The sequence below is a fragment of the Zootoca vivipara genome, chromosome 10 (genome assembly GCF_963506605.1).
Source record: "Zootoca vivipara chromosome 10, rZooViv1.1, whole genome shotgun sequence".
Taxonomy (NCBI): Eukaryota; Metazoa; Chordata; class Lepidosauria; order Squamata; family Lacertidae; genus Zootoca; species Zootoca vivipara.
This window is the reverse complement of record NC_083285.1, coordinates 65,025,702-65,043,420: the sequence shown is the minus strand read 5'-3', so window position 1 is coordinate 65,043,420 and position 17,719 is coordinate 65,025,702. Positions and strand designations below refer to the sequence as shown.

Genomic DNA, 17,719 nt, shown 5'->3' with positions numbered 1-17,719 from the left:
ACTTCTGGTGGCCAGGGGTGCGGGAAGATGTTCGAGACTATGTAAGGGGCTGTACCACCTGCCAGCGGGCGAAGGTGGTCAGAGCAGCGCCACCAGGGTTGCTGGAGCCCTTAGCCACACCACACAGGCCGTGGGAAGTGGTGTCCATGGACTTCATCACAGATCTGCCTTCGTCCAGGGGTAAGACTGCAGTGTTGGTGGTGGTGGACCTTATGTCCAAAATGTGTCACTTTATACCGTGTGCCAGGGCAGTCTCGGCAGAAGAGACAGCCAAACTGTTTGTTGATCACATTTTCAGACTGCATGGATTACCTTTAAGGGTTATTTCGGATCGTGGCCGCCAATTTGTTTCCAGGTTCTGGCGGCGGCTCATGAACCTCCTGCAGGTGGAGGTCAGCTTGTCGACGGCTAGACACCCGCAGACCAACGGACAAGCGGAGAGGGTCAACGCCATTCTGCAGCAGTACCTGAGATGCTACGTCAGCCAGCGGCAAACGGACTGGGTGGATCGCTTGCCACTAGCAGAATTTGCCTACAACAATGCAGTGCACGTCTCCACAGGGGTGTCGCCCTTTAAGGCCAATTACGGGCGCGACCTCAGATCTTTCCCAGAGAGGGAGAGGGAGGAGGAGGAGGAGGAGGGCCCACAGGCTGAGGATTGGGCAGAGGAACTGGAGACGGTGCACCAGCAGCTCAGAGACCACTTGGAGAGGGCCAAGGAAGCGTACAAAAAGGGGGCAGATCGCCACAGGCGACAAGGGGAGGTCATCAGGGTGGGGGACAAGGTGTGGTTGTCCTCGGAGGGCCTTCCCACCAGAGGGAGGTGCAAAAAGCTGGCACCCAAAAGGCTGGGCCCCTTCACGGTCACGCAACAGGTAAACCCGGTGGCATACAGGCTGGCACTGCCAGAGGACATGAGGGTGCATCCAGTGTTTCATAGATCGCTGCTGTCGCCGTACAGGGAAAGCAGCAGGCTCCGAGACAGCGAACAAACCCCCGAGGGAGGGGGGGAGAGGGAAGGCAGGGAGCAACTCAATGAGGCCACGGCCATCCTGGATTCAAGGTGGGGGGTGGGGGGACTGGAGTACCTCATGGCATGGGAGGATGCTCCACCGTCCCAGAATGAATGGGTCCCAGCCACTCAGATACAGGAGGAATTCTTGGTGGAAGAATTTCACGCCCTCTTTCCCCACAGACCCAAGCCCTGGCACATGGAAAGGGAGGGGGAGGAGGAGGAGGCACGGGAGAGCAGCTCACCATGGCGCTGGGAAGCGGAGTTTGAGGAACCAGAGGATGAGGTATGGGTGTCACCGAGATCCACCCAGTCAGAGGAAGGAGCAGATTGGCAGAACGTTTTTACCCCCACCAGCTCTGACGCCACGGACTTTTTGGGATTCCCGTCCGCCCAGGCGGAAGGGGGGGGCTCGCAGGACTGGGGGGAGGTATTCACACCAACGGGCTCGGAGAGCACTGAGTTCTTAGGCTTCCAGTCGTCACCGACACATGGGGGGGGCCTGGGGAGGGGTGAAGGAGAGCTTGGGAGGGGGGTGGATGTGAGGGACAGGGGATATCGCGAAGTCCCTCCCCTCCTGAGTTCAAGCCCGTCCCCGAGCAAAGGGGAAAGCAGGGAGAGTTCCGATTCCAGTGGGGAAGCAGGAAGTCGTGTCCGAGGCTCAGGCAAGGTAGAGGAGCCAGGGTCCCAGGTGGGACAGGAAGGGGCAAGCAAGGGGGGAAGACCCATCCCTCCAACTCCAGAATTACGCAGGAAGAGGAGGGGCAAGAGGATGGGTCTGCCAAAGCTTTTGTGTTGGAGAAAGACGCGCCAAAAGCCATTAGGAGGTTCTGAAACCGACTGACAACATCGCTCCGTGTAAATAGCAATGACTTGAGCACTGTAAATACGCAGCACCAATAAAAGAATAAAATGCAGAGCTGCGTAGCGTCGTTACTCTGAAGTAGTCCACTCCGGCCACTGTGACAGCACCTAATCACCTACTTTGTGTAAAGCGGTATAAAGGACAATGCAGCATCCCAGAAAGGGCACACAGACGCACACCCTCTGTTCAACTATTCCTGGCAAACCACCACTGGTCAAATGAGAAACTATCCAGCAAGCTGGGCAGTAAGAAAGAGATAAACTGCACTGAGTTCAATGAAAAGAGAGATATGACTGTAGACCCAATAGGTGTGCCGAAAAGCATTATGTCAATGAATCAGATACAAAACCAGCTGCTGGATTCTGGGGCCCCAGTCACATGATGCACTCGCCTGTCCTCTAGGAAGCACACACGTATCAAAAGGTCCTCAAAGGGCTTGAAGTCAAGCCTCAGCCCCCTGGCGCCCATTATACTTGGCTTGGCTTCCCAGAGACAAGACAAACATCGATAGGCAGACTTGCTTTGCAAGAGGAGGGAGGGGGACACTTTTGGTCCATAGCGCAGCTCATTCTCACGTATGCACTGACCCGATGCCCACCCCACCACCCCTGGAGCTCCAGGCCACCAGCAGCACAGAGAAAAAAAGGACATGATACGATGCATCAAAATGGAGCCCAGTTTTGCTCCTCTTGGTGCCATGGTGCCACCTTATCCTGCACTCGATGCTTGCTGTGTAAATGGATGTTTATGCATGCAGAGAAAAGGGCCAAGGAAAGGTTATTTTAGGTGTGCTGTTTAATTTGGGTGTGTTTGCCTGAACCTGTAGCTAGTTAAACATGTGAGAATGAGTCAGCAATCATGTGAGAATGACTCGGCACAATCTACATTATAAATGCTACTGTGTTTAAGGCAAGTTTGCTCTTGGCCAGAGCGCAGTATGTATGCTGTAAGGGGACTGTAAGGAGGCTCTATGTTGTATCTGCAACTGTATGCTTTATGTATGTTCCTGGAACTGAATTATTGCCAATAAAGCAACTGACTCTTCTTAGAAGTGTTGGGCGTTTCTCTGGTCTTTTGCACATTCCACTGGCACCGGGATGGGCACTCTTGCAAATGCCCCAACATACTTAGCATGGTTGACCCGATTCCCACCCTGTGTCCAGACAGGCTTACCTTGTGCAATTCATCATACACAAGCTGGTGTGCAAAACGCGGGCAGGGCTCCTCCTCTTGGAGGCTTTTGCTTGGATTCTCTTTGGCGGCCTGGTCGTTCTTGTAGACACAAGACCTGCAATACAATATTAGATGAAGTGATTCAGAGTTGCCAGGCATCAACTCATGGCTAGCTGTCATCTGTTTAGCAGCGGCTTGCACCACTGCCTCCATCAGGATTTGAAGTATCTGTTTGCCAAATAAAGGCTACCTGGGTGCTGTCATCATCCCCTCTGTAATAAACTTGCGGCATTTATAAGCACTCATTTTTTTTAAAAAAAAACTGCTCTGAAAAATGAAAGTAGCTATTGTGAACAGCAATGAACAAGAGCCAGACTACTGAAGAACACTGCCAGAATAATTCTCAGGCAGGAAGCAGAATACAGTGGTTTTCGAACAGCTTAGTTCTTGAATGTTTTGGCTCCTGAACGATCAATACCCGGAAGTGAGTGTTCCGGTTTTCGAATGTTCTTTTGGAAGCTGAACGTCCAACAGGGCTTCCCCGGCTTCCAATTGGCTGCAGGAACGCTTTGGTTTTCGAATGTTTTGGAAGTCGAATGGAGTTCCGGAATGGATTCCGTTCGAATTCCAAGGTACAACTGTACCTCCGAGACAGCATTTGTTGGTTGCAAGCAACAGGGAGGGCTGCAAACTTCACGCAATGCTTGTGGGCCTCGTCCGGATAATAATAGTTGGCCAGTGATTGTAAACGAAATGCTAGAGTAGGTGAGAATGGATCAGGGCTGGAGAACCTGTGGCTGACTAGATGCTGCTGGACTCCAACTCCCCACAGTCCTGACTGTTGGCCATGGTGGCTATGGAATAATGGAAGTCCATCAACACCTGTAGATTCTCAGGTTGACCAGCCCTGGAAGAGAACGTTAAATGGCTAAGAAGTATCATAGGATATAGCACAACTCTACCAACTCCCTGCATGCCCATCTTCACTTTTCTCATCCCTCCCTGCACTTTGAATGGCCTTAACTGTCAAGGTAACACTTTAAGCTTCCCCTTGCCGACTCCTCCTGAGCTTCCAGGTATCCCTGGGAACAATTCCTGCCCTTCCCGCCCCCTCCCACGCTGCAGGCTTGCCCATATGCTTCGACACATTTAAATGCCACTCGCCAGTTTAACAAAAGGGCAGCTCTTTAACGGTGGTAAGAATGCCACACGCAGCAGAACCGTAAAATGCAAGCAGGGATAACAACAGCAGTGCTGCAAAAAAACCTCATCTCAGTAAATCCAGCTTAGACCTGCTGGAAAATCTGTGTGAGTCAACGGGCACCTAGAACACATAAATTTCAGTCCCAAATGAGCCTTTCTGCATACAGAATCCCACATGGAAGGGGTCACATCTGAAAAGCCACCCCCTCCTCTCCCAGTCACCGTCCATCTTATTCAGAGAAGGGTCTGTCTGCACTATGATGCCTGTTCTTCCTCAGATCATCCTTTCAGATACCCAGTTCCCAGCCCATTCAGGGCTTTAAAAAGGAGAGAAGTTTTCTGTTTTCCAAGTCGCCTTCACAAGCAGCTCCACATTCAGTGCATTACAGTGTTCTATATTGGAGATTATCACAGCATAGATGGCCTCTGCATCACTTCCAAGCAAGGCCTACCATGGTTTTAGCACTGACTATTAATCATGTACGAAAACTGGTTTATTATTATTTAATCTTTGTTAACATGTATAATATATACATGGAGCAATTCCAAATATCCAACAGCACCTACGCTCCCCTTTCAGAGGCCCCTGCTGAACCACACATCACGGCAAAAATGTCCCCATTAAACATTTCCTACAGGAAAATTGGCCCTTAACTGCCCGGCATCCTTTTGCCAGCGCCGTCCCCTTCGAGTTTTTTTTTCCCCCCGGCAACCCATGAGCACCAGAACATTTTCCCCCTTCTCAAAAATTGCCGAGATGCTCAGCATTCCTGATGCTATGCCAGAATCCACACAGACAACATGCAAAGCCCTGGTCTTGCAACAGAAACTATCTGGGAGGCACATTCCAAGTCACAAAAGCACAGGTCTGGATTAATACATCCAGAACGAATGCCACCACTGGGTTCTGTTCAGAAATGCCCCCAATAGAGACGTCCAAGCAAAGGGAAAGAATTGAGGAATTAGGAGAACATGGGTTTGCCTACTCCTTGGTCACTGTGTGATGGGCCTCACACCCACACAGGAACCTACATGCTCTGAGACTAAAGGCACTGAGGCCCCAAATTTCCAACCAGTTCACAACAAAACCAGAGAGGGAAAATGCTGTGTGGCTTGTACCCACACACCTCTGGAGCTACACACACAGGCTGTGATGCTATATTCCCAAATACACAGGTGACCTGTGTGTGTGTGTGTGTGTGTGTGTGTGTGTGTGCTGGCAAGCTGTGACACTCCCATCCCTTCACCTGAGTAGGTCTAAGAAAGCAGCCCTGCTGGATAGGACCAAAGGCCCATCTAAGGCAGCATCATATTCTCAGTGGCCAATGAAAGTCCCCAAGCAGAACCATAGAATTGTAGCGTTGGAAGGGACCATGTGGGTCATCTAGTCCAACGGTAATTTTTTGCCCAAGCCGGGGCTCGAACCCATGACCCTGAGATTAAAAGTCTCACGCTTCACTGACTGAGCTATCACAGCTGCTGCTTGTGATATTCTTTCTGACAGCGGCAGTAGATTACTTACCATTCATGTTACAAGTTAACGGTTGATGCTTTGTGAATACAGTCATACTGTACCTTGGTATTTGTATGTTTTGGCTCCCGGACGCCGAAAACCCGGAAGTGTTACTGTTTTCGAACATTTTTCATAAGCCAAACATCCGATGCAGCTTCTGCTTGAGTGCAGGAATATCCTGCAGCTAATCAGAAGCCGCGCCTTGGTTTTCGAACGGTTTCGGGAGTCAAACGGACTCCTGGAATGGATTAAGCTCAAGAACCAAGGTTCCACTGTACTAAAAGTAATTGTTCCCGGCCACATTTTGAAAAGCATTCACTCCTTTTTTGTCGTCTCATCAGGGTAGCTGTCGGAAGGTTGAATTTTCATGACCATCAGCTCTTCCTCAATGCACGTTTTTCGACACATCACTCCTCTGAAACCTCTACTTCGTATGAACCGAAAGTGCCGGAGAGCACTAGGAAGTGCAAATGAACCCGTTCCTGGTGCATGTTTACAAATATATGCAAAACCAGACTTTTTACTGGGTCTCTTGTCTGCAAGACTGAGAGCAGCTTGTGGGGTAGGTATGGGGACACTGCTTCCCTGCAAGGACCTGATGTTTCTTTCCAGGGAAGTAACTAATGGCAGTCATGTTTGAGGAGTTTGGACAAAATGCGACTTTCTCAGGCCTGGGTTTAAAAAACACAGTATCGCTTCCACTTACATGTGGCTACAGATTACACACACTTTGCGAATTAACATGAAGAGGCAAATGCTATTTCACTCCAGGAGGAGGGCGGAGGGGAATCTTCTGCTACTCACCAGCTGTTCCGTACAATGTCATAAATCCAGAAGGAATTCCGAACATTCTCTTCCCTTTTCTCCTTGTCTTTGCTAAGTCCAGACAACACATGGATTTCGTTCAGTTCCGGGTCGATGGTAGCTCTTTGGGTGAAGCCGGTCATTGGGACTGTTGGTTGCCGGGGAGAGAACAGCAAAGCGACACAGTCAGTGTACGGCGGTAGCTGCTGGTGGCGTATTGCTAAACATGGCTATTTGAACTGCAGAAAATGAACCACTAGATGGCAGGGAAATCACAGGACCTGAAGAGACCCAAAGAAGCTACTCCAAATTTCTTGCCCTAGTGGCAGGATCGACAAAGCTAAACCCCCCAGTTCTAGCCACAAAACCTTTTGCAACCCAGCCAGCTCATCTCCTGTGCCTTCGTGTATGGTAAATTTTGCAAAAGTAATTTCTTTTAGGACTAATTTTACTGCATCTGCTCTTTCTAAATTCATGCTTATCAAAGTCAATTGGTGTGAGATAGGGTGCTAAATGGAGTTTGGAACGATGGATGGCATTGCTTTAAACTTCACAGCAAAGCTTAAAAGAGTTCAGAAACAAAAATCCAGAAATGCAATTAGTATTCCAAAATCAATATGCATCCCAACGGCACAGATCCCAACGGCACATCCATTGCCTTGCACCAGACACCGATTGCATGAAGATTTCCTATTTTATCAAGACTCATTTCTTCCCTCCCTCCCTCCACCCCCCCCCCCCCCACAATCTCTTCCATCCCCACTGTCAGACCTACGGCTCCTGGAATGGAAATTGACTGGAACCACACAATTTCATGGTTGGGTTAATCTCCAGGACCCTTATGTCTCAGTGAACAGGAAAGTGGAGGGCAAAATGTTTTGGGTGAAATGGGAAGCTACAGTCCATTAGGGACTTCCACATCGCATCCAGGCCTGTCAGAAATGAGGGAAGGAAGTGGCCACACATGCAGGCACAAGACTCACATGTAAGCTGAGACGCAATCATCAGAACATGGCCATTGGCCTCAAAAATTTTGGCCTCGCTGGCATGCTGTTCACTGTACTATTCCCCCCCCCTCCAAAAAAAACCTGAACAGGTATTTAAAAGGTAAGATCCCTCTTGCAAGAATTCTCACGAAAACCACGGAAGGGGCATACCAAAGCTGCCCCCGCCCCCCGCTTTCGCTTCCCCCGCAGAGGATTACTGGAGGTTTCTCTTTAATTCCCATAAAAGCATAATCAAATAATTGGCCGCTCCCGTTGTTTGTTGGGCAAGTCCCTGCTCCTGTTTCCCTGGGCAACCAGGCTTTCAGCAGGCATGTGTGACCAGCACGTGATCTCTGTGTGCTGGTTCTGTTTTTCTCTCTCCCCCCCCCCCTTCTGGATCAGCTTACAGGCATTGTTTGGGGTGAGGTGCGGGGTGGGGGCCGGAGAAGCGCTGGGAGAAAGCACCTGGTTATCCAAGGCATGTTGCTCAGAAAAGACATGGCTTGCAGATGCTGCCAAATCACACAACTTAACACTTTGAAAGCCATCTGCAAGAAGATAATTTTGTGCACAGGAGGCCCCCTTCCCAAGGAGCGAAAATTCGGTCTGCGGCTAATCTTGGTTTATGGCCGTTTCCATGCAAAGGAGCACAGTGTGCAAGCAGCTGAGCTCTGCCGGTTGCTGCTGTTTTTCCTCCTCTTAAAAGCAGGGAAAACATCGTGCCGTGACTAAGCAGTTCTAGACGATGCTCGGCTCCCCCACAAAACAAAAGAAAGCAGCGCGTGGCTCATCGGAGGGAGAGAACAATCCTCATCCAAACCCATCTGCCTTCCATTTGGTTCAAATCCGCTACCTCATTAGCACAGCAGTGGAAAACAGGGTTATCCCCCTGAGCTTTTTGGGATCCAAGAAAAGCATTAAAAAAACTGGCATGGCCCAAGGCCGGCGTCCGAAACAAGGGATGTGTCTGGATGCTGCAAAGAAAAAAGCTTTAAGCTGTTCTCAACTTTTGGCATGTTACATTTATCCCTGGTTTAAGACACAACTAGAAGGGCCAGTAAAAGACCTGTGACTGGACCTCCCGTGGTTTTTAAGGATGTTAAAAACAGCAGCCATTGGATGCGGTGCAATTCAGTCAAGGCTGAACTAGAGATGCAGACCGGACAGGAAAATCTTCTTTTCAGTAAAGGATGTTTTCAACGGTTCTCAGCCTTCGTACTTGGGCTTTTATCCCGAATCTGACCATTAGTTCATCTAGCTTAGTATTGCCTACACTGTTTGGCAGCAAGTCCCCAGGGTTTCAGATGAGGGTCTCTCCCAACCATAGCTGGAGGTTCCAGTGGATTGAATCTGGGACCTTCTGAATGAATAAATGGGAGCTATAGCCCTTCTGTACCACTGGGCTACAGCTGCCCTGAAAAAAGGTAGTTTCATCCTTTTCTGAAAACCATCAAAATTAGTGGCAACCATCACCACATTGTGGAAGCCAATTCTGGAACTCCAGTGATGTGTGAAGGCTTCCTTTTGTCCGTCAAGGATTTCCTGCTAACCAATTTCATTTGGTGACCCTGGGAGTTTTAGTGTTATGGGAGGAAAAAGGGGGGGGGATGTCTGTCCACTTCCTCTGCCCCATGCACAGTTTTATCAAAATAAGTTTTACCGAGCCAAGCAGCCAGCAAATAGCCAGATGGCAAAAGCAAACACAGCCAGTTACACGCAGCATGTTGGATGGGAGTGAAACTTTGCCTCGAGAAATGTAGCTCAGAGTTCACAGGAGGACTTTAGGAAGTTGTTTATAGAGAGTGTGACAAAGTGGAATATGACGCATGGGCCATGTGGGCTGAGCCGTATCAAAACAGCACAATGGATGGACATTCCTTCTTGCTTTTAAATGGACACCTCCTCTTTGCAGGACAATCAATCTCTTGCCAGAGACAGGAAAGGGGGCCCTCCCACACATCGCAGCATCTCAGATTAAATGTTACTGTAAATCAGGCGTTTTTTCCCCTCTAGCAAAAGCGCACTTTGAATTTTAAAAACAAAGAAGGATCACATTTAAAAAAATGGCAGAAGAGTAGCCCTAAGGAATAAAAACTATTCTGTAACAGCAGGCGAATTAAAGAGCATTACTTGCAAAGAGTAACAGCTTAGGAATCAGTCCAAATGTGATTTCAAAATGCACCCACTGCTATGAAATCCCTTCCCCAAGTGGAATAACAGCACACTCTATTTGTGTATCTATCTATCTATAATTTTTATTGAAGATTTTCTTGGTTTCTTCTAGGCCCAGGGCTCCAATTTAATTACCCCACATGCAGACCATAAGCAAGCCCATTTCTTACACCAACATACTTAACAGGGAGAACATTTTAAAACGCTACTACTCCCCGCATGTGTCCCTCTGCACATGCCAATACCGAGTATCTATTTGGTATTAATGTTTTATTGAAAAGTTTTCAATTATAAAGAAATAAAGTGATACAGTGGACCCTCGGGTTACGTACCTCTCTGGATACGTAATCTTCGGGTTGCGAACGCTGCAAACCCGGAAGTATTTTTCCGGGTTTCGCCACTCGCACATGCGCAGAAGCGCTCTATTGCACCGTGCACGTGCGCAGAAGCAGCGCCTCTGGTTACGGATTTTTCAGGGTGTGCACGGACCCCCGGAACGAATTAAATCCGTATCCAGAGGGTCCACTGTACAAAGAAGAAAAGGAAAATAAAAAGGCACAAAAATGTGTAGAGAACAAAAAAATGTATAATAATAATAATAATAATAATAATTTTTCATTTATACCCCGCCCATCTGGCTGGGTTTCCCCAGCCACTCTGGGCGGCTTCCAACAGAAAAATAAAACACAGTGATCTATTAAACATTAAAAGCCTCCCTAAACAGGGCTGCCTTCAGATGTCTTCTAAAAGTCTGGTACTTGTTTTTCTCTTTGACATCTGATGGGAGGGCGTTCCACAGGGCGGGTGCCACTACCGAGAAGGCCCTCTGCCTGGTTCCCTGTAACTTGGCTTCTCGCAATGAGGGAACCGCCAGAAGGTCCTCGGTGCTGGACCTCAGTGTCCGGGCAGAACGATACAAAAAATACCCTAACCCATGCATTCTTTTATAAGTTTGATATTATTTTCCTAGTACATATGTAAATATTAATAGCCTACTACATTTTGTTTAAACTCATTCTAAATATTGTCATATTTATCCAAAGCAAGTCAACGTCTGTAAGCAATCCGTTTGTAAGTTGCAAGTGTTATCATATTGTCAATCCATTTATTAAAGGGGATTATATATTTATTCTTACGGTTTATCAATATAAGTCTCAGCTACCATTAGAGCGTGTAGAATCCATTTATGTTGTCCAGTTGTTAACTTCCAATACTGCGTATCTAAAGGAAGAGGAGGGGGAGCTCGCCACTCTTGTGCACATGGAGGCTAAATCAGGTCAGGAGCCAGGTGGTGGAAACAGGGGTGGCCATCGCTTTTGTTAGCGTAGACCAGCAATGGCGCTTAGCACTCTCGGGACGCTGGCTTATGCAGAACTAAGTTGCCAAAACTTTGGCCGATGACATGATAGAAGAGGCCACATTCACAGCCACATCAACAAACTCATCAAACGCCACATCAACAAACTCCAACGGGTCACCCTGCAGGAGTTTAACGGGCAGCCCGGTGTACCAGAACAGAAAGTACTTCACAGCAATTAAGCTGGCAGGGCTGCAAGCAGAGAAGGAAGACGTGAGCCAAGATCGTCTGTCTTTCAGGGGTTTAGTCAACTTTACCGACCCTCCTCTCAAAAAAACTAATTCAACTGAGAGGCTACAATTGTGTACCCCTCCCCCCAGTTCACACACACCTACGTTTGTGAGTTTTAATGGGGATTCTTTTGCAACAGCAAAAGGGTAAGGCTTGCATGCCTTGCACCAACCATTTTTAAACAGACCTATTCAGGAATACTCAAGCCAAGGTTGCTGTCAAGACATAGGAGCCGCTGCCCTAACAAAGGACACTGGAACAGAAGCATCACTGCTGCATGAAGTTAAAGCTCTGCCTCATTAAAGCAGAGAGAAACAGCAAGCATTTTACAAACTGGGTTTGGGTCCGTTATAGCCAATCGTCCGCCTTGTCAGATAAGTCTATTGGGCTTTTAAACAAGTTTTGTGGGTCATTAGGGGGTGCAAGCTCTTCCACAAAGGTGTTACAGCAAGGCATACCAGACAGAAGCTCTTGCAGCTGCTGTTCAGCTGCTCAAGGGCCTGGATCTGGACACTGTCTTAAAACCAGAGCTCAAGCATGTTTTGCATTAGGGTGCCCCTGTTGCCATAGGCTGGCCAAACGTACTGCAGCCTTAGTTCTGCAGCCTTTAAGTGATCAATTAGCTCTTTTGATGTAAAACTTATACTTTTAAAAAATGAGCTGAGCAACCAATTAGGTTTCAAATGTTTTGTTTTTCAATTTAAATAATTACCCAAAGGGAGGGGGGGAGGAACCCAGCCAATGACAGGCACAATCTTAGGAGCGGAGGAAGGGGGAAATGCCTCTTCTCCTAAGGCATTTACCTTCAACTGGTGGATCAGGGCTCACTTATTGGGTCACATCCTGATGTATCATAGGTCATAAAAGCAGCACAAATCCCATACAAATATATGGTAAAAAAAATTAAGAAGTGGGTCCACAATAATAATAATAATTTATTTATACCCTGCCCATCTGGCTGGGTTTCCCCAGCCACTCTGCATGCATGGGCTAAAGGTGGGACCTCGATTTGAAAACTACTTTCCTAAGGTTTCTTTTACAATATATATGTTAGGGGTAATGTGAATGGTTCGTGTGCTTTTTTTTCTTAAAGACTGTTTTACTCCAGACTCAAATGTATGCAGATTTAATCCATTAATTCAAAACTCATCTGATTAATCCATTAAGATTTCTTTAATTGGATTACTAGCAGCTATTGAAATTTTAGGGTGCCATCTTTACAGCAAATAAAGGGGTCCCCCAGGCACAAAAGTACAGCCGTTTATGTTGCATGTGCAGAACTCTCCTCTCGTTTTTTCCTTCTTCTCAATTTGCATGGCATGACTATGCAAAACTTGGCCTCTTAACTGAAGCTATCCACGCTATCATGTATTCCGCCAAAGCTGGAGAGAACCAAAAATGCTCTTAAGTCCAGCTTTTATACATGAAACAGCACTGCCAGAAAGGAGTGGGGAGCAACATAAAAATGGCACCTACTTCCTGAACAAGTCTGGGTCACAGCTGCTTCCCTCATTAAGACGCTGTTGAGCCAGCTATTTTTCTGGCTTGCCCGTTAAAATTACTAGGTATGCTCCCACCCACAGTCTTATTGCTGGCAACCAAAGGGGGAAAGGTAGGGGGATGAACGTTCAGCACTGTGCAGTAAGTGCTGAGCACACGGACTTAAATCTAGAGCCTCCCTGTTCTCCGATCAGTAGGGAGAAGCTTAAATAACTGGGGTTTGGATAGGTGCCCACAATATTCGTGCAGCCAATTTGCAGGGCCTCCCCACACCCGACAAGAATTATGATTCTCTGTAAGGCATTGAACTAATCGTGCATTTAACAACAGAAAGTTGCTAGATAATGCTGGCTGCATGATAATATTCCAGGTTCCAGTCCCAACCACGAACCAAAACAAAGCGTGTTGTTCTTGAAAAGCAGCCACAGTTGTGAAATGGCAGCTTTATTTTTTATTTTATTTATAAAGCTGTTAAGGTGTTGTGAAACTAAAAAGCCTTATCCATGTAAATTAAAAACTCGGCACACTGGGGCAGGTTACAGCAACACATAAAACGAACAGTAAGGAAACATGAGAAGAGAAGACTCCCTGGAAAAGACCCTGATGTTGGGAAAGATGGAGGGCACAAGGAGAAGGGGACGACAGAGGACGAGATGGTTGGACAGTGTTCTCGAAGCTACCAACATGAGTTTGAGCAAACTGCGGGAGGCAGTGGAAGACAGGAGTGCCTGGCGTGCCATGGTCCATGGGGTCATGAAGAGTCGGACATGACTAAACGACTAAACAACAACAAGGAAACAAAATAAAACAAGTGTAGATGCCAAAGGAGCCAGCCTGGAATTTTGATGTGCCAGACAAGCTTTTGTATCTTCTTTATGTGCAGATGCCCCAACCAGATGATATCCCTCTGCAACTCTTGGGAAATTTGAGCGAGCAATGCTGAGACAGACAGACAGACAAACGTGTGTGTGTGTGTGCATGTGCACATACGCTAGGACAACAATTATGAGTTAAAATTAAGATTACTGGTTAATATAGGAGTGACTGGTTAATGTAGGAGTGTCAATCTAGGGGAGAGAAGGGGAAGAGGGACCTCTGCTTGTGTTCAAAATCACTGAAAACTGAGCCCCTCTAACGAAAGCAACTTGTCGTCAGCATTTGCAGTTTTGACTATAATGGGCTTTTGTTCTTCCTTGTTGGGAGGCTAATTCCAACGTTTCCCTTCACAAACAAGGGAAATGTTCAGAACAGTTTATTTACTTTCTTAGACACACGAGGACGGTAAAACTGGCATTCTATTCATTCATGATTTCTAAATGAGTCACTCGATAACAAAGTCTGCTATTCAAAGTAAGCAGGACAGCTAATTATGTTGTTCTCCTTTGTCTAACTGGAACATGCAATTAATGTACCTGGCCAGGAGAACATGGCTGAACATGCTTAGCCATAGGACGGGGTCTTTTTTTCAACGGAAAGTGAACTCATCACAGGTGTTTGCTAAAAACAAGAAGCCACCTGCTGTCATGCCGAAAGGAGGTGCGATTTCAAGAGATGGGGCCATGGCACTCACTCCTGGTGGTGGGGTAGGGAAGGCAGGCTTCCAGGGTTAAACTGTCCACCTGACATCACCCACCCTAACTCACACTTTCCTTTTGGGAATCTGACAGCCCCCTGCACCTTATTTCGGCAACAATCATCACTATGATCCAGCGAGATCCATTCACGCATCTGCCACCTAAAGACCAGCACAACTCTGTAATCTAACAGGGGCTCGGGGACGACAGCAGTGTTGTTCACAGCCCTGCTCATTTATATACGTAATTCTCTGCTTGGTAAAGCTAGTTGTAAAAATACAGTTTTGGAATAATTCTCATTTCACCCCCTCTTTCCCTCTCTCTGGATCAGCAACTGCACCATTTGTGATGGTGAAAACTGTTACTTTTCTAGGAACGGAGGCTGGGCTACGTGTTCTCTTAATTGCACGAAAGCAATTAATATGTGCAGTTTCGAAAATGCAAAAAGCTGCCACAGCGTGAGGAAGAGGTGGGGGCTCAGATGGATCAGGGATGTGGAACGCATGGGGGTGGGGGGTTAATCCTTTCCTCATTCTGCAGCTCCGACAAAAATCCACCCCTAACCAAAGCTGCCCTCAGTAGAGAAGTTTCCATCAGCTCCACACACCACAGTCCTGATCCTACAAAGGGACTCCGCATAAGGTATTTAACATGTCATTTGCTTTTGTGCGATGAACACAATGTGTGATCTGACCCCACAAGTATCTTACGACAGCAACGTGAGGTGCTATGGAGTAGGGGGAGGGCTGACAATTCTGTGTCACCACCCTGAGAGTATCGCCAAATTGCCTCTGAAAAAAAATGCTAGGGATCTCTGGCTGTGCAAACGAGCTGTCGAAGAGCCGCATCATATGGAGGCCAGCTTCCTACCATTAGCATGGACAGGAATTCAAACATATACAGTGAAGCCGCTCACCCATCCCTGAATCTTTCTTGGTTCCATCCGAGATGATATCCACGTGATCGCTGTCTACATCGTAACTGAAGAAATCGTTCAGGTATGTTTTCGACCTCTGGCCACCAAACACGTACAGGCAACGATTTTTCTGAAGGGAAGAAAAGGTGGCATTTGAGTGACCCGGAGGGAGCTTGTGAGCACATGGCTTGCAGCTCAGATGCCAACACAGAACACCTCAGCTGCTCTCAAGCCAAACCTCTTTGGAAACTCAGTGGGAACCACTCAAAAATAACCCGTGGCTATTTTTGCCCTTTAACTGTATAATTGATTTATTATTTTGTTGATTAAATTTAGGGATTTATTACAAAGCAGTACACTTTAATAATGTATATCAGGGGTAGGCAACCTAAGGCCCGTGGGCTGGATGCGGCCCAATCACCTTCTCAATCCGGCCCGCGGTCGGTCCGGGAACTGGTGTATTTTTTTTCTTTTTCTTTATTTTTTTTGGCCCAGACTCTCTCCAGTATTTTTTTAATTTTTAAAAAATTTATTTTATTCAAGAACAAAAAAAATACATAAATATCAAACAAATATACTACAAACAAATAAGAATAAATAACAATGATAGCAATAAAAAGAAAAAAAGAAGGAACACAAATTACAATTCACCCACCACCACCATTTCCCCCCTCCCCCCCCCCCTCAGACTTCCCTCTGCTGTTTACTCAACTTGTTTCCAACCTTATTCTTATTCTGTAGATATTATTAATTACATATTCCTCTAAATACATTCTCTGCATGCATTCTATTTTTATATGTTTCTATATCCCTGTCTTCTTTATCTCCACTTTTTACTTCTTATATCTTCATATCTTTCATTCTAAGCATGAGAGCATACTCTCTTTTAAATAATATTTTTTGATGTATTCATCGTAACATTCCCATTCGCTTCTTAATTTTTGTTTCGATTGGTTTCTCACTACTGCTGTCAACTTGGCCATTAATAAATACCCACTAACTTTACTAATCCATTCCTCCTTTGTTGGTATTTTTTGTGTCTTCCAATATGTGGGGAATTGGTGTATTTTTACATGAGTAGAATGTGTCCTTTTATTTAAAATGCATCTCTGGGTGATTTGTAGGACCTGCCTGCTGTTTTTACGACAGTGGACCGGCCCACGGCTGAAAAAGGTTGCTGACCCCTGATGTATATCATATATGATACCGTGTTTCTCATATTATAAGACACGTCTTATATTTATTTTTTCCTCAAAAAACACACACTATGGCTTATTTTCAAGGGATGTCTTATTTTTTTCCTCCTCCTCCTGCCGCGGCCGGCATTGCTGCTGCGCCTATCACTATGTCTTATTTTCGGGGTATGGCTTATATTCCTTGAATGCTTAAAAATCCTGTATGGCTTATTTTATGGGTATGTCTTAAAATATGAGAAACAGGGTAACAATAGACTAACGTAATTTAGGCAGAGGGGGAGAAAAATGAGTACTTTAAATGTCACTATTACAATCTGCTGCATCCCTGTTCACAGAATCCTGCCAGACGTTCAGCTGCTAAAACAGCAAACTGGTCCAATTTTAAAGTTATGTATTTATGCTAACTTGTAAGGTTACAGCCAGCCTTCTATTCTGGCCGAACGTTAAGAAGGGCTCAGCAGTTGCTCTCTGGGAGCTTAGAAAAGGGAGCAAAACACTACAGAACGGGCAAAAACCTCAAAAGGATTATGCAGGCAAAAGTGTGTGTGTGTAACAGGGATTGCTACACTACCTTGATGTTAACTCGGAAGATTCCGTAGATGAAATTAAAACCCCAACATTATCCCCAGCTGCTCAATGTATTTTTGAGTTAAGAGAAAAGAGAGACACCTTTCAACAAGCAAAAGCTGGCACTTGTTCAGAAGAAAAAGCAACCTTTCAAACTTTCTCTCATTTCCTATTACAATAGCATACCAGATCCACAGCAATTTGGAAATAAGGAAGGCAACATTCCCTTAGTTCACAATCCTGGAGATTAAAATTTGGCCCTCTGTTGGTCAATCAACTGTGAGCCCTCCCATTGCACTCGTTTTCAAGTGCTGCAATGCAACTGAGGCTAAGGGGCGATGGAATAGTGCCTGGGCTTAGTGCTAGTTCTTACTGAATGGAACAACATGCAGTGCCCTATCCTGGACTGGATGTCTTCAGGGCCAGCATTACAGGAATCCTCTCGCAAGAGTTTCCATGTCCGGCACCGGCAGTCGAAGGCGAAGAGGCCACTGAATTGTGGCTCACTGGCTCGGCTGTCGTCCACGCTCCCGTTGCACGTCAAAATCCTTCCCCCAAAGGTGTAGATCATGTGCTTCTCTGAATCCATGCACATCTGCAAGGAGAGGAAGCGTGCTTAGAAACCACTTAACGGTACACTTTTCTATAAC

General features: G+C 46.5%; 1 protein-coding gene across 2 annotated transcripts in view; it reads right to left on the bottom strand.

The window, feature by feature from the left end:
• MKLN1 (muskelin 1) overlaps positions 1-17,719 on the bottom strand; it is a 91,495-nt gene that overhangs the window by 18,818 nt on the left and 54,958 nt on the right. For both annotated transcript variants that reach the window (XM_060279220.1, XM_060279221.1), the window contains 4 exons: positions 17,443-17,664; positions 15,307-15,436; positions 6,571-6,718; positions 3,051-3,165 (listed from right to left, as the gene is read on the bottom strand). In XM_060279220.1, coding sequence (XP_060135203.1) covers positions 3,051-3,165; positions 6,571-6,718; positions 15,307-15,436; positions 17,443-17,664 — 615 coding nt within the window. The remainder of the gene's footprint in view (positions 1-3,050; positions 3,166-6,570; positions 6,719-15,306; positions 15,437-17,442; positions 17,665-17,719) is intronic.